This window comes from Pan paniscus, chromosome 9 (genome assembly GCF_029289425.2).
Source record: "Pan paniscus chromosome 9, NHGRI_mPanPan1-v2.0_pri, whole genome shotgun sequence".
In the NCBI taxonomy this organism is placed as follows: Eukaryota; Metazoa; Chordata; class Mammalia; order Primates; family Hominidae; genus Pan; species Pan paniscus.
This window is the reverse complement of record NC_073258.2, coordinates 119,723,533-119,746,062: the sequence shown is the minus strand read 5'-3', so window position 1 is coordinate 119,746,062 and position 22,530 is coordinate 119,723,533. Positions and strand designations below refer to the sequence as shown.

The window sequence follows — 22,530 nt, the reverse complement described above, 5'->3', positions numbered from 1 at the left end:
CACATCTGTAATCCTAGCACTTTGGGAAGCCGAGGTGAGTGGATTGCCTGAGCTCTGAAGTTTGAGACCACCCTGGGCAACATGGCGAAACACCATGTCTACTAAAATACAAAAAATTAGCCGGGTGTGGTGGTGTGTGCCCGTAGTCCCAGCTACTTAGGAGGCTGAGGCTTGAGAATTACTTGAACCCGGGAGGCAGAAGTTGCAGTGAGCTGAGGTCATGCCACTGCACTCCAGCCTGGGCAACAGAGCGAGACTCTGCCTCAAAAATAAAAATAAAAAATAGCCAGGCCCGGCCAGGCACAGTGGCTCACACCTGTAATCCCAGCACTTTGGGAGGCCGAGGCGGGCGGATCACCTGAAGTCAGCAGTTCGAGACCAGCCTGGCCAACATGGTGAAACCCAGTCTCTACTAAAAAATACAAAAATTAGCCGGGCTTGGTGGCAGGCGATTTAATCCCAGCTATTTGGGAAGCAGAGGCAGGAGAATCATTTGAACCTGGGAGGCAGAGGTTGTAGTGAGTGGAGATCAAGCCATTGCACTCAAACCTGGGGGATAAGAGCAAGACTTCTCTCAAAAAAAACAAATTGCCAGGCCCAGTGGCTCACGCCTGTAATCCCAGTCAGGAGACCTCAGGTCAAGACCAGCCTGGCCAACATGGCAAAACCCCATTTCTACTAAAAATACAAAAAATAGCTGGGCGTAGTGGGGCTGGGCGCAGTGGCTCATGCCTGAAATCCTAGCACTTTGGGAGGCCGAGGCAGGCAGATCACCAGGTCAGGAGATCGAGACCATCCTGTCTAACACGGTGAAACCCCATCTCTACTAAAAATACAAAAAAATTAGCCGGGCATGGTGGCAGGTGCCTGTAGTCCCAGCTACTTGGGAAGGTGAGGCAGGAGAATGGCGTGAACTCGGGAGGCGGAGCTTGCAGCAAGCGGAGATCACTCACTGCACTCCAGCCTGGGTGACAGAGCAAGACTCCATCTCAAAAAAAAAAAAAAAAATCCTCCTGCCTCTGCCTCCCAGTGTTGGGATTACAAGCATGAGCCATCCTGTTCAGCCAGGGGCTAATTTTGAAACAAGCCAGGAATAAAGACCCAGCTACCTGTGGGGAAAAGAAAGAGAGATCAGATTGGTAATGTGTCTGTATAGAAAGTAGACATAAGAGACTCCATTTTAATCTGTAACCCCACCCCCAACCCTGTGCTCCCTGAGACATGTGCTGTGTCAACTCAGGGTTAAATGGATTAAGGGCTGTGCAAGATGTGCTTTGCTAAACAAATGCTTGAAGGAATCTCAAGTACCCAGGGACACAAAACACTGTGGAAGGCCGCAGGGACCCCTGCCTAGGAAAGCCAGGTACTGTCCAGGGTTTCTCCCCATGTGATAGCCTGAGATACGGCCTCGTGGGAAGGGAAAGACCTGACCGTCCCCCAGCCCGACACCCGTAAAGGGTCTGTGCTGAGGAGGATTAGTAAAAGAGGAAGGAACGCCTCGTTGCAGTTGAGACAAGAGGAAGGCATCTGTCTCCTGCTCGTCCCTGGGCAATGGAATGTCTCGGTGTAAAACCCGATTGTATATTCCATCTACTGAGATAGGGGAAAACCGCCTTAGGGCTGCAGCTGGGACATGCGGGCAGCAATACTGCTCTGTAAGGCATTGAGATGTTTATGTGTATACATATCTAAAGCACAGAACTTAATTCTTTACCTTGTTTATGATGCAGAGACCTTTGTTCACATGTTTACCTGCTGACCTTCTCTCCACTATTATCTTATGATCCTGCCACATCCCCCTCTCCGAGAAACACCCAAAAATGATCAATAAATACTAAGGGAACTCAGAGGCCGGCGGGATCCTCCATATGCTGAGCGCCGGTCCCCTGGTCCCCCGATTTCTTTCTCTGTACTTTGTCTGTGTCTCTTTCTTTTCCAAGTCTCTCATTCCACCTAACAAGGAACACCCACAGGTGTGGAGGAGCAACCCACCCCTTCAGCTACCGAATCCTCCTGTTTAGGGGGAGTCACGAACAATTAATCCAAAACCACCAGGTAGAAGTCAAGATGATGCCAACTGGGCTTCCAGACAAGAAATTACTCAAGAGAGCTATCGGAACAAGACACATAGATACCCTCCTGTACCACTCCCATATGTTTCCCATGCCAAGTTTTTCTTATGAAATCTCTTCACTGAGCCCAAAAAGCTGGAACAGTCTTTTAAAGGCATGAGTCTGGCCATATCTCAACTGTTAGCATTTGATTAATAAAACTGCTCTCTGTAGGCCGGGGGCAGTGGTTCACATCTGTAATCCCAGCACTTTCGGAGGCCAAAGTGGGTGGATCACTTGAGGCCAGGAGTTTGAGACCAGCCTGGCCAACATGGCAAAACTCTGTCTCTACTAAAAATACACAAATTGGCTGGGCGCAGTAGCTCACACCTGTAATCCCAACACTTTGGGAGGCTGAGGCGGGCGGATTACCTGAGGTCAGGAGTTCAAGACCAGTCTGGCCAATATGGTGAAACCCCATCTCTACTAAAAATACAAAAATTAGCCGAGTGTGGTGGCACACGCCTGTAATCCCAGCTACATGAGAGGCTGAGGCAGGAGAATCACTTGAACCCGGGAGGAGGAGGTTGCAGTGAGCCAAGATCTCGCCACTGCACTCCAGCCTGGCAACAGAGCGAGACTCTGTCTCAAAATAAATAAATAAATAAATAAATAAATAAATAAATAAAAGAAAAGAAAAAAGAAAAAAAAGAAAACTAGTGTTGATGAGGCTGTAGAGGAATTAAAACTCTCACATGGCTGGGCGTGGTTGCTCACGCCTGTAATCCCAGCACTATGGGAGGCTGAGGCGAGAGGATTACTTGAGCCCAAGAGCTCGAGACCAGTCTGGGCAACAATAGTGAGACCCCCATCTCTACAAAAAATAAAAATAAAAAATTAGCCAAGCATGGCAGCTGGGATTATTCTGGTGGTTACTCTTTAATTATTAAGACCTATTCTTATGTTTATTTTTCTGTCAATTCCTTAAGCTTTCAAAATTTATATTATCCCCCTTTACCAAGTAAATTCCTCAGTGTTAATTTATCAAGTTACCTCTCCCATGTTGATACCATCTCTAATTTTCTTTTTTTTTTTTTTTGAGACGGAGTTTCGCTCTTGTTGCCCAGACTGGAGTGCAATGGTGTGATCTTGGCTCACCGCAACCTCCGCCTCCCAGGTTCAAGCAATTCTCCTACCTCAGCCTCCCGAGTAGCTGGGATTACAGGCATGCACCAGCACACCTGGCTAATTTTGTATTTTTAGTAGAGACGGGGTTTCACTGTGTTAGCCAGGAAGGTCTCGATCTCCTGACCTCATGATCCACCCACTTCGGCCTTCCAAAGTGCTAGGATTACAGGCGTGAGCCTCCGCACCCGGCCTAATTTTCTTTCTTTTCTTTCTTTTTTTTTTTTTTGAGACGGAGTCTCACTCTGTCGTCCAGGCTTTAGTGCAGTGGCGCGATCTTGGCTCACTGCAAGCTCCGCCTCCCAGGTTCATGCCATTCTTCTGCCTCAGCCTCCCGAGTAGCTGGGATTACAGGTGCCTGCCACCAAGCCTGGCTAATTTTTTTTTTTTTTTTTTTTTGTATTTTTAGTAGAGACGGGGTTTCACCGTGTTAGCCAGGATGTTCTCGATCTCCTGACCTCGTGATCCACCTGCCTCAGCCTCCCAAAGTGCTGGGAATACAGGCGTGAGTCACCACGCCCAGCAGTTTTATTTTCTTAAATGACATTTTCTTTTTTCTTTTCTTTTCTTTTTTTTTTTTTTTTTTTTTTGAGATGAAGTCTCGCTCTTGTCCCCCAGGCTGGAGTGCAATGCTGCAATCTCGGCTTACTGCAACCTCCGCCTCCCGGGTCCAAGCGATCCTCCTGCCTCAGCCCCCAAGTAGCTGGGATTACAGGCACCTGCCACCACACCCGGCTAATTTTTGTATTTTTATTAGAAATGAGGTTTCACTGTGTTGGCTGGGCTGGTCTCAAACTCCTGACGTCAGGTGATCTGCCTGCCTCGGCCTCCCAAAGTGCTGGGATTACAGGCGTGAGCCACTACGCCCAGCCTCTTTATTTATTTATTTATTTTTTTGAGACGGAGTCTCTCTCTGTCGCCCAGGCTGGAGTGCAGTGGTGCAATCTCAGCTCACTGCAACTTCCACCTCCTGAGTTTGAGTGATTCCCCTGCCTCAGCCTCCTAAGTAGCTAGGACTACAGGCATGTGCCATCACGCTCAACTAATTTTTGTAATTTTAGTAGAGACAGAGTTTCACCATGTTGGTCAGGCTGGTCTTGAACTCCTGACCTCAGGTGATCTGCCCTCCTCAGCCTCCCAAAGTGCTGGAATTACAGGCGTGAACCACTGTGCCAGGTCTTAAATGGCATTTTTAAATCTATCTGGGATTTATTTTGTGTGGAGTGTGCAATAGAGATCTAAGTTGATTTTTTCTAAATACCCAGAACAATTTATTCATTTATCTATTTAATATTTATTTATTTTGAGGCAGGGTCTCACTCTGTCACCCAGGAGGGAGTGCAGTGGCGTGATCACAGCTCATTGCAGCCTCAACCTTTTCGGCTCAAGCAATTCTCCTGCCTTGGCCTTCCAAAGTGTTTCAATTACAGGCATGAGCCACTGTGCCAGGCATTATTTATTAGTTAATCCACTCCACTCTATTGATTTGGGATGGCTTCCTTTTTTTTTTTTTTTTTTTTTACTTTTTTGGAGACAAGGTCTCACTCGGTTGCCCAGGCAGGAGTGCAGTAGCACAATCACTGCTCAGTGCAACCTTGACCACCCAGACTTAAGCAATCCTCCCACCTCAGCCTCCTGAGTAGCTGGGACTATCAGCATGAGCCACCACACCTGGTTAATTTAAAAAAAATTATTTATTTATTTTAAATTTTGAGACGGAGTCTTGCTCTGTCACCCAGGCTCAAGTGCAGTGGCATGATCTCAGCTCACTGCAACCCCCGCCTCCCTGGTTCAAGTGATTCTCCTGCCTCAGCCTCCCTAGTAGCTGGAATTACAGGTGTGTGCCACCATGCCCGCCTAATTTTTGTGTTTTTTTTTTGAGACTGAGTCTCACCCTGTTGCCCAGGCTGGAGTGCAATGGTACCATCTTGGCTCACTGCAACCTCTGCCTTTCAGGTTCAAGCGATTCTCCTCCCTCAGCCTCCTGAATAGCTGTGATTACAGGTGCACGCCTCCACGCCTGGCTAATTTTTGTATTTTTAGTAGACGGGGTTTCACCATGTTGGCCAGGCTGGTCTGGAACTCCTGACCTCGTGATCCACCCACCTCGGCCTCCCAAAGTGCTGGGATTATAAGCGTGAGCCACTGCACCGGTCCAGGAGTGTCATTTTTTTTAATTAAAAAAAATTTTTCTTTTGAAACACGGTCTTGCTTTCACCTAGGCTAGAGTACAGTAGTGCGATCATAGCTTACTGCAGCCTTGACCTTCCTGCCTCAAGCAATCCTCCCACCTCAGTCTCCCAATTAGCTGGGACCACAGGTACATGCCACCACACCTGGCTAATTTTTAATTTTATTTATTTATTTATTATTTTGAGATGGAGTCTCACTCTGTGGCCCAGGCTGGAGTGCAGTGGCGCGATCTTGGCTCACTGCAACCTCCGCCTCCCGGGTTCATTCGATTCTCCTGCCTCAGCCTCAGGAGTATCTGGGATTAAAGGCACATGCCACCACACCCAGCTAATTTTGGTATTTTTAGTAGAGACTGGGTTTCATCATGTTGGCCAGGCTGGTCTCGAACTCCTGACCTCAGGTGATCCGCCTGCCTTAGCCTTCCAAAGTGCTGGCATTACAGGCATGAGCCACTGCACCCGACCCTGGCTAATTTTTTATATTTTTGTAGAGATGGGGGGGGGGGGTTCTTCCTATGTTGCCCAGGCTGGTCTTGAACTCCTGGACTCAATCAACCCTCTCACCTCAGCCTTCCAAAGTGGTTGAATTACAGCATAAGCCACTGCACCTGTGCAGGATGTCCCTTTTATCATAGTTAAAATCATACATGAGATAAAAAAATTTTTTGAAACAAGGTCTTTCTTGTAGCCTAGGCTGGAGTGCAGTGCTACAATCATAGCTCACTGAGGCCTTGAACTCCTAGGCTCAAGGTCTCTTCCTGTCTAAGCCCCTAAGTAGATAGGACTAGAGGCACATGCCACCACACCTGGCTAATTTCTAAATTTTTTGTAGCAATGGGGTCTCACTACGTTGCCCAGGCTGGTCTCAAACTCCTGACCTCAAGCCATCCTTCCAAAGTGTTGGGATTGTAAGCATGAGCCACTGGGCCCAACCTCGGATGATATTTAAAATAATGTTGTCCATTCATTTCTATGGCTTCTGAAAAAAAAAACTTTGTCCAGTTTCCAACAAATTCTGTTGGGATATAGATTGGGATGGTTTTAAAATGCCAAATGAATTTTGAATGGATTGACATTTGGACAGTATCAAAGTCATAGCTTGTTTTTCAGGCATGTAGTATGATTTACGTTTGTTCAAATTACCTTTTATTATCCCTTAGTAAAGTCTTTGTACTGTATTGGGATGTCATCTTCTCATTTCTTTTTCTTTTCTTTCTTTCTTTTTTTTGAGACGGAGTCTCACTCTGTCACCTAGGCTGGAGTGCAATGGCGCCATCTCAGCTCACTGCAACTTCTGCCTCCCAGGTTCAAGTGATTCTCCTGCCTCAGCCTCCTGATTAGCTGGGATTACAGGTGCACACCACCACACCCGGCTAATTTTTGTATTTTTAGTAGAGACAGGGTTTCACCATGTTGGTCAGGCTGGTCTCGAACTCCTGACCTCATGATCCGCGCGCCTCAGCCTCCCAAAGTGCTGGGATTACGGGAGTAAGCCACCATGCCCGGCCTATCTTCTCATTTCTTAACATTCTTTGGAAATACAGTGAGCAAACTAGCATTTGAGTCCCTACTATCCTGATCATAAAGTGCTTTAAAATGTTTTTCCATTTAATTCCCACTGACTGGGTGCGATGGATCATGCTTGTAATCGCCGCACTTTGGGAGCCTGAGGCAGGTGGATCACCTAAATTCAGGAGTTTGAGACTAGCCTGGCCAACATGGCGAAACCCCCTCTGTACGCCGGGTGCGGTGGCTCACGCTTGTAATCTAGCACTTTGGGAGGCCGAGGTGGGTGGATCACGAGGTCAGGATCGAGACCATCCTGGCTAACACAGTGAAACCCCGTCTCTACTAAAATTAGTCACAAAAAATTAGCTGACCGTGGTGGCGGGTGTCTGTAGTCCCAGCTACTCGGGAGGCTGAGGCAGGAGAATGGCATGAACCTGGGAGGCGGAGCTTGCAGTGAGCTGAGATGGTGCCACTGCACTCCAGCCTGGGCGAGAGAGCGAGACTCTGTCTCAAAAAAAAAAAAAAAAAAAGAAAGAAAAAGAAAAAAAGAAAGAAAGAAACCCTGTCTGTACTAAAAATACAAAAATTAGCCAGGCGTGTTTGCGGGCACCTATAATACCAACTACTCAGGAAGCTGAGGCAGAAGAATGGCTTGAACCCAGGTGGCCTGGTCCTGCAGTCTTAGCTACTTGGGAGGATCGCTCAATGCTCAGGAATTTGAGGTTAGAGTGAGCTAAGATACCATTGCACTCCAGCCTGGGCAACAGAGCAAGCCTGTCTCAAAAAGAAACAAACAAACAAACAAATAAACAAACAAAAAAAAACAGACCGGGCGCAGTGGCTCACGCCTGTAATCCTAGCACTTTGGGAGGCCGAGGTGGGCGGATTACCTGAGGTCAGGAGTTCAAGACCAGCCTGGCCAATAGGGTGAAACCCTGTCTCTACTAAAAATACAAAAATTAGCTGGGCGTGGTGGCACATGCTTGTAATCCCAGCTACTCAGGAGGCTCAGGCAGGAGAATGGCTTGAGCCCGGGAGGCAGAGGTTGCAGTGAGCCGAGATCCTGCCACTGCACTTCAGCCTGGCCGACAGAGCAAGACTCTGTCTCAAAAACAAACAAACAAACAAACAAACAAACAAACACCATCGACCAGGCACAGTGGCTCATGCCTGTAATTCCAGGATATTGGAAGACCAAGGCAGGTGGATCCCTTGAGCTCAGGATTTCGAGGCCAGCCTGGCCAATATGGTGAAACTCTTGTCTCTACGAAAAATAGAAAAATTAACCGGGTTGGCTGGGTGCAGTTGTTCATGCCTGTAATCCCAGCACTTTGGGAGGCCAAGGGGGGCAGATCACCTGAAGTCAGGAGTTTGCGACCAGCCTGACCAACATGGAGAAACCCTATCCCTACTAAAATTACAAAATTAGCCGGGCATGGTGGGGCATGCCTGTAATCCCAGCTACTCGGGAGGCTGAGGCAGGAGAATCGCTTGAACCCCAGAGAAGGAGGTTGCAGTGAGCTGAGATCACTCCACTTCCAAAACAAAACGATAGGGCTGTTAATTTAGGTGGTGGTTACAGGGGTATTAACATGTGTAAAAAATCATTGAGTTGTACATGTAAGATTCCTGCACTTTTTGTATTTTATTATGTGTATGTTAAATCTTAAAAATAAAAGCGGAGAAAAACCTGATGGCTTCCTACTGCTCTATTAGGTAAAGTAAGAATCTGCTCTGGTTTGGTTTCGGAGGAACTGTTTCCTGGTCCTCGGATCTACCTGGCTGAAAGCACAGTGCCTGGTACAAACTAGGCTCCTCCCCAGTTTTGAATTAACGAAGTTCAGTGACATCGTCATCCTATTTTTTTTTTTTTTTTTGAGACAGGCTCTCGCTCTGTCACCCAGGCTGGAGTGCAGTGGCACGATCTCGGCTCACTGCAACCTCTGCTTCCCAGGTCCAAGAAGTTCTCCTGCCTCAGCCTCCCAAATAACTGGGATTATAGGCGTGTGCCACCAAGCCTGGCTAATTTTGGTATTTTTAGTAGAGACAGGGTTTCACCATGTTGGCCAGGCTGGTCTCGAACTCCTGACCTCAAGTGATCTGCCCGCCTTGGCCTCCCAAAGTGCTGGGATTACAAGCATGAGCCATTGCGTCCGGCCTGTCATCCTATTTTATCTCATCTCCTCCTCCTCCCTTCCCTGACCACCTTCTCTAGAGTAAAAGATCTTTGCTCTCAATTTTGGAACACTTACAATTCCTTCAGCCACTCTTGTTAGGAAGATATAAGGGAAGAGAGCGAGAGACAGGAGGCAACTCAACGGCCAAACAGGTTTATTCACAGGAATAAGCCTGCAAGGAGTTCCAGTCAGGAGTCTGGCTGAGACCCTGATCACTTACAAGCTGAGGCTTTTATAATATCGTTTCTATTGGGGAGAGGTCGGGAAGTGCTGGCTGATTGGGACTGTTGGGGACTTTCATAGGCTATGTTACCTTCTGTTGAAGCTATGGGCAGGGTTAACATTTGCTCTGTTTCTGAGAACACAGTCATCATTGTTGTAAAATAGCATCACTACTGTTACTCCTCACAACTCTTACCTGGGATCAGTGAAAACCATTGTTGTTGAGAACTCTTATAGAATTTCTGAGCTCTTATCTAAATCATCTATTGAGTCTTCACAATGATCTACCAGGCTGGTAGGAAACGGGAGCTCATAGAGTTTAACCAAGGTCATACAGTTAGAATGCTGTGGGTCTAGGACTAGAATTTGATATTTACTCCGGGCCCCGTCTCTGTCCCCAACAATCTAACCACAAGTTAAAATTCCAAATTGTGGGCTGGGCGCCGTGGCTCACGCCTGTAATCCCAGCACTTTGGGAGGCCGAGGTGAGCGGATCACGAGGTCAGGAGATCGAGACCATCCTGGCAAACACGGTGAAACCCCGTCTCTACTAAAAATACAAAAAATTACCCGGGCGTGGTGGTGGGCGCCCGTAGTCCCAGCTACTCGGGAGGCTGAGGCAGGAGAATGGTGTGAACCCGGGAGGAGGAGCTTGCAGTGAGCCGAAATCGCGCCACTGCACTCCAGCCTGGGCGACAGAGCGAGACTGTCTCAAAAAAAAAAAAAAAAGAAAAAAAGAAAATACTGTGTTTTCCTACAACACTTTTCCCAGACTGTGAGCAACTTGGGAACAATGATTATCACCTTAGTGTTCGGTGTGTTTTGTAGAGGAGGGCACTCACTAAAAACTGGTTTGTTGAATGCAACCACTTAAGAATTGGACATGCCGTGCCCAGCCCCTAAGGGGCGCTATGCTCGTTCGTCCAAGGAGCAGCGTGACCAGCGGGAGGGAGTAAGTCGACGTCCGCGGCATGTGGGGCGGGGAACTCCACTGGCCGGCAAGCGAAGCAGCAGGCGAAGACCACGCCCCCGCCGGCCGCGCATGCGCAGCCTTCGCTAGCCCCGCCCCGTCCTATTCGGGCTCCCGCCTCTGTTCAGGTAGGAGGCGGTATGCGGGGGAGGGGAGTCACCTGAGGGCGGGGATCTCAGGTCTTGGGGAGCCATTGTTGGCGAACCCCAACTTCCGATACGACCCGGAGCTGTTCCTGCAGTTCCAGAGACAATTCATGGGTCTTGCGGCCACCGAGGCGCTGTCCCTGACCACCAGCACGAGACCCCTTTCTATCGCGCCAGTCCTGTGGTCTCCGCACCTCTCCAGCTCCTGCACCCCCGGCCCCCGTGGTTCCCAGCCGCACAGTAGCGTGTCCTGGGTAGCGTGAGGACCCACGGAGCTGGGCAGGTGCCACGAGCCCGCCGCCTCTTCGCCGCCCGCCGCCTCTCCTCCTCTCCCGCCCGCCGCCTGGCCCTCCCCTACCAGGCTGAGCCTCTGGGTGCCAGAAGCGCGGGGCCTCCGGGAGAATACGTGCGGTCGCCCGCTCCGCGTGCGCCTACGCCTTCTGCTCCAGTTGCTTTCCCAATTGAGCGGAAAAGCCGGGGCATGTTGCCGGGGCCCTGGGCGGGACGGTTGTGCCCTGCAGCCCGAAGCCCGCCGGGGCACCTTCCCGCCCACGAGCTGCCCAGTCCCTCTGCTTGCGGCCCCTGCCAACGTCCCACAGGTTGGAAACCAGACCCTGCAGCCCCCAGCTAGCCCGAAGGAAGCCCAGACTGACGTCGCAGGGTAATGGGGACCCAGAGGTAGCTCTGTGGGGCCCCATCAGGACCTCAGCCCTTAGCGGGGCTTTCCGTGTGACACCGTGGGACCTGAACTGGGGAGGTCCCCCTTGCATAGAATTACAAGGGGCAACTGTAGGAAACAATTAAATCTATTATGTGCTAAGTATTGAGAGTTCCACGGATTGAGGCCCTCTCTAGAAGGCTTAGACGTGGGGTAGCCGGGGTATGTGTCTGACTTTGTGTTTTGGTGCGGTGGTGGTGAGTGGGTGTAGAAACTAATAGTGCCAAGTGCAGTGCCTGTCAACTAGTAAGTTAGTAAACCTTACGTGAATGAATGAGAAGGTTCTGTGACTGAGGGAGCAGGGCTAGAGTGGGCATCTCTGCTCATCCCACCCCTGCCTCCCCTGGGCTCATGCAGACAAAAGTAATTAGGTTGAACCTTTAATCAAAGCTGGTTTCACAGGCAAGCAGACATGATAGAGGAGGTAAAGGCAGAAATCCTGGGGACACAGGGTGCTGGCCTGGCTCACAGGCATGCCTCCTTCTGGGACCTCCTCCACCCCCTACAGTTTGGCGCTCAGTAATCTCTTGTTTTCTTGTCTCCCTCAGGACACTGGGTCCCCTAGGAGCCTCCCCAGGCTTAATGATTGTCCAGAAGGCGGCTATAAAGGGAGCCTGGGAGGCTGGGTGGAGGAGGGAGCAGAAAAAACCCAACTCAGCAGATCTGGGAACTGTGAGAGCGGCAAGCAGGAACTGTGGTCAGAGGCTGTGCGTCTTGGCTGGTAGGGCCTGCTCTTTTCTACCATGGCAGCCCAGGGCTATGGCTATTATCGCACTGTGATCTTCTCAGCCATGTTTGGGGGCTACAGCCTGTATTACTTCAATCGCAAGACCTTCTCCTTTGTCATGCCATCATTGGTGGAAGAGATCCCTTTGGACAAGGATGATTTGGGTGAGCCCTGAAACAGCAGGGTGGTGGACCTGGGGACACAGAACCAGCCGGACACACTGGGTGTTTGTGTACAGGCATGTCGTGTGGGTGGACTGTCTGCACAGTAGAGGCCAGGGGCCAGTCTGCATATGCCAGATAAAGAAGCTCTGAGATCCATGGACATGGGTGCATGCGGGGCTAAGGAGGGCTGCTTATTTGATGTGTGTGTGCATGCCCCTGGAGGCACTGTTTATTCCGAGAGTGTTTGAGGGGCTTCTGAGCATGGTTTTCACACCTGTGTGGGTGCATGTGGAGGCTTCAGGGTGAGTGCTGGCTACGGACACTGTGAGCACTGGGAACTAAAAAGTTGGCACAACGACTTCATGTGGCCTGGCATGCTACCCTTCAGGAGGGACAAGGTCCCTGACTCCAATCCTGAGCCCTTTGCCCCATGTTGGGTGGTGGAGCAACAGAACTGCTAGAGGCCCGGGACTGGCATCCAGGGTGAGGTGGGAAATCCCATATGCAAATCCCAGGGAGGGGGAACTGCCATGTCCTGCTCCCTTTTTGTTCCCTGACAACTGTAGCTGAGAATCATGGGTCAGTCTGGGGCTAGTGCTGATGGTGAGGCAGGAGAAGTGGCCGAAGTAGTAGGGCCCCATGAGTGTCAGATTGCAGCACAGGCTCCTCCTGTTCTTCTGGGAAGTAACCTGTCTCACCCCACTGGGCACCCCTACACACCTGACCCCATGCCTTCTTTCATTGCTCCTGTGTTTCTCCCCTGGTCCCTAACCCCTAAGTGTAATGTTCCCTGCTCCCCTCCCCTGCAGGGTTCATCACCAGCAGCCAGTCGGCAGCTTATGCTATCAGCAAGTTTGTCAGTGGGGTGCTGTCTGACCAGATGAGTGCTCGCTGGCTCTTCTCTTCTGGGCTGCTCCTGGTTGGCCTGGTCAACATATTCTTTTCCTGGAGCTCCACAGTACCTGTCTTTGCTGCCCTCTGGTTCCTTAATGGCCTGGCCCAGGGGCTGGGCTGGCCCCCATGTGGGAAGGTCCTGCGGAAGGTGAGTGCTTCCAAAGAGCCTGTTTGGATTGTCATAGAGGATGCCTAAAGAGCATGTGGGAGCGCCCTTTCTTACCCACCACCTCCACACCCAACCCAGAGCAGGTTCCTGAGCAGTTCCTGGCCAGCTCCTATTGCTTGTCAAGATATTTTAGGAGGCTGAGAGTGGTGGGATCAGGTGGCAGAGGAGGAAACTGCCCTGCCAAACAGAAGCGCCCTCTCCCTCTTCCCTGTAATGTGAGCTTCTGGGGCTGCCCCATCTGACCCCACCCTCAACATGGGCAGTAGGCTGGACACCTACGTGTCGCCCTCTGCCCCACAGTGGTTTGAGCCATCTCAGTTTGGCACTTGGTGGGCCATCCTGTCAACCAGCATGAACCTGGCTGGAGGGCTAGGCCCTATCCTGGCAACCATCCTTGCCCAGAGCTACAGCTGGCGCAGCACGCTGGCCCTGTCTGGGGCACTGTGTGTGGTTGTCTCCTTCCTCTGTCTCCTGCTCATCCACAATGAACCTGCTGATGTTGGACTCCGCAACCTGGACCCCATGCCCTCTAAGGGCAAGAAGGGTGAGCCCCCACCCAAACCGACCACTGGGGCACTCATTTAGCAGGCAGATGTTTGTTGAAGACTAGGCGTTTGCCTGGTCCTGTGCTAGTCAGTGGATGTGGGGGAAGAGGTGGTAATGTAGGCTGCATGGGTAGTAAACACAAATCCAGCCCAAGAGGCAGTTAAGTACTGGACGAGTGGCAGAGCCAACAAGTGCTGTGACTCATTATTTTCTGGCCCTTCCTCACAACAGCACAGACTTCCCTGTCCTGGATAGATAGAATCATGAGCTTTAGTGGCTTGGTCCTGTTTGTCTTTCATTCATTGAGCTTGGTCCTTAAGTGGCTTGGTCCTCCCTGGTCCTGTTTCTCTTTCATTCATTGACCTTGCAGCGGAGAGGGGGAGAGGAGAGCAGCGGGGTGAGGGAATACCCTTCATGCTGATCCTGGCTGTGCAGATGGACTCTGCCCCTGTGGCTGGTTAATGAATGTTGGGGGCTCAGGTTGGGGAGAGCAGTCAGGGCAGAGCCTGACGCCCAGCCTTTTCCCACCTCCAGGCTCCTTGAAGGAGGAGAGCACCCTACAGGAGCTGCTGCTGTCCCCTTACCTGTGGGTGCTCTCCACTGGTTACCTTGTGGTGTTTGGAGTAAAGACCTGCTGTACTGACTGGGGCCAGTTCTTCCTTATCCAGGAGAAAGGACAGTCAGCCCTTGTAGGTAAGATGAGCATGGGGACAAGGGCGGGCATAAGGAGCAGGAACCAATGCAGGGGATGCAAATTCAGGCCTTGCTTCCATTTATCCTCTTTATTCGTTCCCTGAGGCCGGGCACTACTCAGGCAGCTATGGCCAGTCACCTATGGGAACCCTGTACCTCTCCAGGTTTAAGCCATTGTGGGACAACCCCAATGTGTAACACCCTCCCACCCTTCCCTTCCCTCTTCCCACCACAACTCCCCACTGCAGGTAGCTCCTACATGAGTGCCCTGGAAGTTGGGGGCCTTGTAGGCAGCATCGCAGCTGGCTACCTGTCAGACCGGGCCATGGCAAAGGTGAGCGGGCAGAAGGGACAGGAAGGAGAAGGGTCCCTTTCAGTCTTCACAGCGTGGCTGGGACAGGCACTGGAGAGATGGGAGTCCCAGGGCACAGGCAGGTTGGCATCTGCTGGTTTAGACCGGGTGAAGAGGGAATGATTCCGGGCTGGTCTTAGCTTTCCTACGGTTGTGGAGGTAAGGCTCTTGGGTAGAGTTTTAACTGATGTGAAGGACAGCCAGAATATTTCTTAGCTTAGCTGTAGGTTTCTCCACAGCCCCAGGAAAATGGGCTGGGAACAGACTAGGTGCCCTCCCCAGCACGTGTCCTAGTCCTGCCTGACGGGGGAGGAGGGGATGTTGCAGAGTTTGGCCTCAGAATGTAATGAGCAGGTCCCAGGGCCTCCCAGAGCTGCCCAGGGGCAAGAACTATGGTGGGATTGCCAAAGACCTGTCAGCAGAGGCCCTGCTGTGTCAGAGTCCAGGGGTGGGTGTTCTCTGCCCTGTTCTGAGGACGTGACATTGCCGGGACTGTATCCATAGGCGGGACTGTCCAACTACGGGAACCCTCGTCATGGCCTGTTGCTGTTCATGATGGCTGGCATGACAGTGTCCATGTACCTCTTCCGGGTAACAGTGACCAGTGACTCCCCCAAGGTAATTAAGAAAGGCCTGGCTCACGGCAGGGCACAAGGAGAGAAGGCAAGGGCCACTGACTCTGTCTCCCTCTCTTGGCTTCAGCCTGGGCCAATCTTTTCTTCGCCTCTCAGATACCCTTTTCAGTTCTGATTGGACCGCTCCTCTGTGTCTGGGTTCTCCTCCTCCACTCTGGGCCTGGTTTTCTTTTCTTCCCTGTGCTCCTCTAGGATGTTGCTTTCTGGACTCTGGCTCTTCACCCTCTCGCGGAGCTCACAGGCTTTACAGAGCATGAGGTGCCTTAAAGATATCTCTGGTTTTTCTCCTGGTCTGTCTCACCTTTGTCCTACCCTTCTGCCTTACCCCTAGCCAATCCAGTTTGTGTAAATCCTGAGGACAGCCTCTAGCTCAGAGGGATGACTTCTGTACCTCCTTTCCTTGCCCACCTAGGTCCCTGGGTTTGCTCAATGTGGCATCTCCTACTCTAGCTCTGTATTGTCAGTTGTGTTGGGGAGTGGAAGGAAAAGAATCACTTACTTACTGTCCTTTTATGACTACTGTTTGTTCCTGGGGACCAAGCCTTCTTCTTGCTTTGGCAGGGGTGGGTAGGCAGGTCGGCTTTCCGACTCTGAATGCCACTCCACTCTGCCCTTGGCAGCTCTGGATCCTGGTATTGGGAGCTGTATTTGGTTTCTCCTCGTATGGCCCCATTGCCCTGTTTGGAGTCATAGCCAACGAGAGTGCCCCTCCCAACTTGTGTGGCACCTCCCACGCCATTGTGGGACTCATGGCCAATGGTAAGTGTTAACTTCTAGAGTCTCTCCCTCACCCCCACCCGTGCTTTGCATATAGACCAGTGAGAAGCTGGAGCTAGCACCACTGGCTTAGGTTCTTCCCTTTCCCCCTGACAGTGGGCGGCTTTCTGGCTGGGCTGCCCTTCAGCACCATTGCCAAGCACTACAGTTGGAGCACAGCCTTCTGGGTGGCTGAAGTGATTTGTGCGGCCAGCACAGCTGCCTTCTTCCTCCTACGAAACATCCGCACCAAGATGGGCCGAGTGTCCAAGAAGGCTGAGTGAAGAGAGTCCAGGTTCCGGAGCACCATCCCACGGTGGCCTTCCCCCTGCACGCTCTGCGGGGAGAAAAGGAGGGGCCTGCCTGGCTAGCCCTGAACCTTTCACTTTCCATTTCTGCGCCTTTTCTCTCACCCGGGTGGCGCTGGAAGTTATCAGTGGCTAGTGAGGTCCCAGCTCCCTGATCCTATGCTCTATTTAAAAGATAACCTTTGGCCTTAGACTCCGTTAGCTCCTATTTCCTGCCTTCAGACAAACAGGAAACTTCTGCAGTCAGGAAGGCTCCTGTACCCTTCTTCTTTTCCTAGGCCCTGTCCTGCCCGCATCCTACCCCATCCCCACCTGAAGTGAGGCTATCCCTGCAGCTGCAGGGCACTAAGGACCCTTGACTTCTGCTGGGCCCTAAGTCCTCTCAGCAGCGGGCGACTGCTGTTGCCAATACCTCAGACTGCAGGGAAAGAGAGGAGGCCATCATTCTCACTGTACCACTAGGCGCAGTTGGATATAGGTGGGAAGAAAAGGTGACTTGTTATAGAAGATTAAAACTAGATTTGATACTGAACACTGTCAGTGATTCATTTTTTCAAAGTGAGACAGCTTCCTTGGGAAATATTGTCAATACCTGCTCTTTCCACCCCAAAATGGAAAGACTTCATTTCCCTGGAATGGGGAAGCTGAAGTGTAGATGGACTCCTTTAAACTCACGCCTCCTCTGCCTTCACCTGAACAGTGAATAGTTCAATGATTATTTTAGAGATAAAGCTATTGGGTTGTGGACAGATTAAATAACTTGATGGAGGGAAGAAGTGTAACAGTGGTTTACTGAGTGTGTAGCCAGAAAGCCTGGTTCAAACCCAGACTGTCAGTAACTAGCTTGGAAACTTTGAGGCAGAAAGTCTGCTAAATCTCTTATCTGTAACAGAATGTACCCCCTGGAGTTAGGGTGAAGATCAAGTGAGATAAAGCAGGAATGCCTGGCTGTAAGTGCTTGAATTATGTTCCATCATCATCATCATCATAACAGCCACCACCACCACTGCTGCCACCACCCCAGGACCCCAGGAAATCAGCAGCAATTCTGGGACTAGATCCAATGCTCATGCTTCAAAATCTTATGTTCATTTATTTAATGAACACATATTTGTTATGTTTTTTACTAGCACATAATCATCTTCCCAGAATTCCCTAACCATTTTTGACTCACTTCCTGTATCTTTCCCCCAAAACCATCGATTAAGACAGATTGCAAACACCAAGATCAAAGGAATATTTATTACAACATTTATGGACCTAGCTCCTCCATAAATAAATCTGTACAGAGTTGGAAAGTAAGACCATGGTATATACAGAAGGAAAGAGCACAGTGTTAAGGCTCAGGAATCAGTACAAGTCATCAGGGTCAGCATTCTCCCACTTTCAAGTGCACTAACAAGGCTGCTGGGATTTCCACTGGAGTGTCAACAGCAGTATTCTTGTTGCAGGAACTCTCAGAATTTGGGGGTCCATAACAGGTTCAGCCTATGACCCAGGTCCAAAAGTTCCAGCCTTCTCTGCCACCTCCAGAGCTAGCTTCAGGTTCTGGTCAAAGAGCTCACACCTAAGCCAGGCCCAGGGTGAGGAAAAAAAGTGTGAGGCCTGAGGCTTTCTCCCCACTTAAGCCAGGGGAAACTGCTTGAAGAACAACATATATCATGGAAGGCCGAGGTGGGCGGATCAGCTGAGGTCAGGACTTTGAGACTAGCCTGGTCAATACGGTGAAACCCTGTCTCTACTAAAAATACAAAAATTAGCCGGGCATGGTGGCAGGTGCCTGTAATCCCAGCTACTCCGGAGGCTGAGACAAAAGAATCGCCTGAACCCGGAAGGCAGAGGTTGTGGTGAGCCGTGATGGCACCATTGCATTCCAGCCTGGGTGGTTAAGAGTGAAACTCAGTCTCAAAAAAAAACCAAAACAACAACAAAAAAACCCACAAACAAACAAACAAAAATGACATAAACACCAAGGAAAGTCTGTTTTCTCTAAATAGTCACCCAGGCTGGAATCAGTGGCACAATCTCAGCTCACTGCAACCTCTGCCTCCCAGATTGAAGCGATTCTCTTGCCTCAGCCTCCTGAGTAGCTGGGATTGCAGGTGCACACGACCACACCCAGCTAATTTTTGTGTTTTCAGTATTTTTAGCAGAGATGGGGTTTCACCATGTTGACCAGGCTGGTCTTAAACTCCTGACCTCAAGTGATCCGCCCGCCTCAGCCTCCCAAAGTGCTGGGATTACAGGCGTGAGCCACTGCACCCAGCTACTGTTGTCTTATTTATTTAGAGACACGGTCTTGTTCTGTTGCCCAGGCTGGAATGCAGTGGCACGAGCATGGTTCACTGCTGCCTTGACCTTCCAGGTTTAAGCAATCCTCCCGCCTCAGCTTCCTTAATAGCTGGCACTACAGGTGTCCGCCACCACACCAGGCTAATTTTTTTTTTTTTTTTTTTGTAAAGATGGGGTTCTATGTTGTCCAGGCTGATCTCAAACTCCTGGGCTGAAGTGATCCTACCCTCTCCGTCTTCCAAAGTGCTGAGATGACACACGTGAGCCACCGGCCTGTCCTTTTGTCTTACTTAAAAGTAATACTCGGCCAGGCGCAGTGGCTCACGCCTGTAATCCCAGCACTGTGGGAGGCCAAGGCGGGTGGATCACCTGAGGCCGGGAGTTTGAGACCAGCCTGACCAACATGGTGAAACCTTGTCTTTACTAAAAACATGAAATTAGCCAGGCGTGGTGGCACATGCATGCAATCCCAGCTACTCAGGAGGCTGAGCCAGGAGAATCGCTTGAACCCGGGAGGCAGAGGTTACAGCGAGCCAAGATCGCACCATTGCACTCCAGCCTGGGCAACAAGAGCGAAACTCCGTCTCAAAAACAAACAAACAAAAAAAGTAATACTCTACTATGCTTCAACTAACTTTGGACAGAGCACACAGGGAGGGGCAAGGAGGCTTTAAACAGTATCTGGGAAGTGGGGCCACTTACCTGATAGGCATTTCTAAGGAATAGAATGGATTCTTGAGGGCAAAGTCTGAGTAAATCTCATAAATCTTTCGGAGAAGAGAATCTATTCCAGCTTGCCTAGGATCTGCTAGAACCACAAACTTGATCCCTGGAGAGAGATCAAGAATGGTTACCAAAGCGTAGACACTGGAGCAAATAGTGTCATCCTGTGTTTGTACAGCACTTTCAATTTTGCAAAACACTTTCATAAGCCTATTTTAATTTTATTCTTTTTACCACATAATGCAGGAAAGGCAAGACTTTGAATCTACTGATGAGACCAGAGAAGTGAAGTAACTTTATTATGTCACCCACCTGATTAAGACCAGGCTTTGAGTTCTAGCTCTGCCACTTACTAACAGTTTTGGAGTCCCTCAGCAGAAACATTGCCAGGCAGGGGACAAACTCAGGCAGTTTTCAATAAATTAAGAGGGTGAAGCAATGACACTGGCAATCCAAAGGTCATATCCATTTCGCTTTCAAATTTCATTTTGGAAAAACACTTAACACCTTCCAAAGTATACGCAACAGGAAATAGCATTAAGGTGAGTTTTATCTGAACACAAGATAACCTCTGCTGAACATGCTGGGTGGCATGGACAAAATCAGTTCCAGATTAAATATTGGTTTTGTATTCACAAAACAAACAGATGTGTCTATAAAATTGTGCCAGGAAGGCCAGGCGCGGTGGCTCATGCCTGCAATCCCAGCACTGTGGGAGGCAGAGGCAGGTGGATCACCTGAGGTCAGGAGTTCGAGACCAGCCTGGCCAACATGGTGAAACCCCATCTCTCCTAAAAAATACAAAAATTAGCTGGGCGTGTGGCGGATGCCTGTAATCCCAGCTACTCAGGAGGCTGAGGCAGGAGAATTGCTTGAACCCGGGTAGTGGAGGCTGCAGTGAGCCAACATCGCGCCACTGCACTCTAGCCTGGGTGACAGAGCAAGACTCCATCTCAAAACAAGACAAAACAAAAAAACCCCACAAAAAATTAGCTGGGTGTGGTGGCGGGCATCTGTAGTCTCAGCTACTTGGGAGGCTGAGGCAGGAGAATTGCTTGAACCCAGGAGGTGGTGGCTGCAGTGAGCCAAGATCATGCCACTGCACTCCAGCCTGAGTGGCAGAGTGAAACTCCATCTCAAAAAAAAAAAAAAAAAAAAAAAAAAAAAGAACTGTGGGCCGGGTGTGGTGGCTCACGCCTGTAATCCCAACACTTTGGGAGGCGGGCAATCACCTGAGGTCGGGAGTTTGAGACCACCATGACCAATATGGAGAAACACCATCTCTAACAAAAACAGAAAAATTAGCCGGGTGTGGTGACACATGCCTGTAATCCCAGCTATTTGGGAGCCTGAGGCAGGAGAATCGCTTGAACCCAGGGGGCGGATCATGCCACTGCATTCCAGCCTGGGCAACAAGAGTGAAACATTTCAAAAAAAAAGAAGAATTGTGCCAGGAAAAGCACACCCCCTATTCTTGCTTACCAAAGGTGTCTTTGGTCAACCCCCTCCTCCCACCTTCTCCACCACACTCCTCTGGCCCACCTGGAGATGCAAACTTATCAGTATCTCTTCCCCACCTTCTCCATCACACTCCTCTGGCCTCCGTGGAGATGCATACCTGTCAGTGTCTGGTAGCAGTGCAATTTGAATGTGTCTGTCTCCAGCATCTCAATGCCTGAGCTTCCCTGTTCAGGAGACAGCTGGGAGCCGATGGCAAAGAGCCTATATGCAAAGGAGGCAAAGTTGCTCTAAGGAAGGAGTGCTTCTCAAACTTCCACTGAAGTGTCCCTATTTGCTGAGGAGTTCACATTACAGCCTGGGACAGTCAGGAGAAGTAGTGTGAACTGTCTGGCAGTAATGTCAAAATTTCTAAGTTCATTTGAATTCTGTGAATATTTTACATTCATACTTTGTTACAAGACATTTTACATCTAAAACTCTGGGTAAAATGAATACTCTAGGAATATGTGCCACGCTTACTAAGCTTGTGTTTAAGCAAAGGCCGGCACATCTGATACCACAATTGAGAGCAGAAAAAGATTTTTAAAGGTCATTTAGTTAAACTGGCTTTCTTTAAATATGAAGAAACTAAGGCTCAGAGAAGAGAAGTTGACTTTAAGTAAGATGACACCTCGGCCGGGCGCGGTGGCTCACTCCTGTAATCCCAGCACTTTGGGAAGCCGAGGCAGGTGGATCACCTGAGGTCAGGAGTTTGAGACCAGCCTGGCCAACATGGCAAAACCCCTCTCTACTAAAAATACAAAAATTAGCTAGTCGTGGTGGCACGCGCCTGTAATCCCAGCTACTCGGGAGGCTGAGGCAGGAGAATCGCTTGAACCTGGGAGGCAGAGGCTGCAGTGAGCCGAGATCCCGCCACTGCGCTCCAGCCTGGGTAACTCCGCGGCCCCTCCCCATCCAGCAAAAAAAGATGACACCACTGCCGTTATTACCTAAAATCTAGATCTGGATCAGTTGCGTTTTTCATAACACCAGAACGACGATTTAAGAAAAGGTAGACAAATTACAAGCGCTGCCGTTCAGGAGACGGGGGACTTACGAGTGGAACATGGAGGCCAGCATAAGCTTCTCATTAGAAGTGAGGCGGGGCCGGCCAAATCGAATGGACACCGGGTAATTAGCAGGGTTACCCAGATACTCCAGCACCTCTTTCCCGTCGGCCGTGTACCTGCCATTCACGTCCATGCCATTGATGGCCAGCACTGCATGACCCACTGCAGAGGTGAAGCTAACGGTCAGCGAAGCTGCAGCCCCGGGATTCCGCCGAGGGGACAAGGGACCCGACACAACCCCTTTCCCCCCAACCCCGCACCTACAACCAGCCCACTTCTACAGCACTGGGGCCCTCCCACCCCCGCACCCGCCACGGGCCCGAGCCTAGCCCACCTCGGATGCCGTCCCGCTGGCCGAAAGCAACCAACACACGCTCATCGTGTAGCTTGAGCAGCAGATCCAGCGGATAACTGAAAGTTTTCTCAGCCTCAGCCCGTGGCGCGTAGCTGTCCAACTGGTAAATCAAGCCGCCAGCTTTGTTCACCACATACACACTAAAAATCGCCATCGCTGCCGCTGCCGCTCGGAAA

At 50.4% G+C, this 22,530-nt stretch overlaps 2 protein-coding genes across 14 annotated transcripts; one reads left to right on the top strand and one right to left on the bottom strand.

The window, feature by feature from the left end:
* The first annotated feature begins 9,873 nt into the window (after positions 1 to 9,873).
* On the top strand, positions 9,874 to 16,946 carry SLC37A4 (solute carrier family 37 member 4). 11 transcript variants are annotated; one of them, XM_003820023.6, is made up of 10 exons: positions 10,300 to 10,434; positions 11,719 to 12,061; positions 12,871 to 13,103; positions 13,425 to 13,668; positions 14,205 to 14,363; positions 14,612 to 14,697; positions 15,220 to 15,333; positions 15,543 to 15,608; positions 15,971 to 16,109; positions 16,224 to 16,946. In XM_003820023.6, exons 2-10 carry the CDS (start codon positions 11,914 to 11,916, stop codon positions 16,388 to 16,390), a joined length of 1,356 nt encoding a protein of 451 aa, XP_003820071.1. In that variant the 5' UTR covers positions 10,300 to 10,434; positions 11,719 to 11,913; the 3' UTR covers positions 16,391 to 16,946. The 11 variants fall into 11 exon arrangements, with proteins under 11 accessions (XP_034789741.1, XP_054950940.1, XP_003820071.1 ...); XM_008973446.5 differs by having other exon boundaries at positions 10,406 to 11,113; XM_008973447.6 differs by having other exon boundaries at positions 10,423 to 11,051.
* A 690-nt stretch (positions 16,947 to 17,636) lies between these two features.
* Positions 17,637 to 22,508, bottom strand: TRAPPC4 (trafficking protein particle complex subunit 4). 3 transcript variants are annotated; one of them, XM_003820027.6, is made up of 5 exons: positions 22,334 to 22,508; positions 21,987 to 22,161; positions 21,048 to 21,151; positions 19,409 to 19,535; positions 17,637 to 17,981 (listed from the first exon to the last, which is right to left on the bottom strand). In XM_003820027.6, the coding sequence occupies exons 1-5, from the start codon at positions 22,506 to 22,508 to the stop codon at positions 17,903 to 17,905; spliced, it is 660 nt and encodes a 219-aa protein (XP_003820075.3). In that variant the 3' UTR covers positions 17,637 to 17,902. The 3 variants fall into 3 exon arrangements, with proteins under 3 accessions (XP_003820075.3, XP_024786343.3, XP_054950941.1); XM_024930575.4 differs by lacking the exon at positions 22,334 to 22,508 and having other exon boundaries at positions 21,880 to 22,016; XM_055094966.1 differs by lacking the exons at positions 21,048 to 21,151; positions 22,334 to 22,508 and having other exon boundaries at positions 21,987 to 22,122.
* Positions 22,509 to 22,530: the final 22 nt, after the last annotated feature.

Coding starts and splice junctions, on each gene's coding strand:
- TRAPPC4 (XM_003820027.6), bottom strand. CDS start 22,508: ATGGCGATTTTTAGTGTGTATGTGGTGAACAAAGCTGGCGGCTTGATT. Junction 22,162..22,333: donor CCAGCGGGACGGCATCCGAG/GTGGGCTAGGCT, acceptor TCACCTCTGCAG/TGGGTCATGCAGTGCTGGCC. Junction 17,982..19,408: donor TCCTTAGAAATGCCTATCAG/GTAAGTGGCCCC, acceptor GGCCTGGCTTAG/GTGTGAGCTCTTTGACCAGA.
- SLC37A4 (XM_003820023.6), top strand. CDS start 11,914: ATGGCAGCCCAGGGCTATGGCTATTATCGCACTGTGATCTTCTCAGCC. Junction 12,062..12,870: donor TTTGGACAAGGATGATTTGG/GTGAGCCCTGAA, acceptor CCTCCCCTGCAG/GGTTCATCACCAGCAGCCAG. Junction 16,110..16,223: donor TGTGGGACTCATGGCCAATG/GTAAGTGTTAAC, acceptor TCCCCCTGACAG/TGGGCGGCTTTCTGGCTGGG.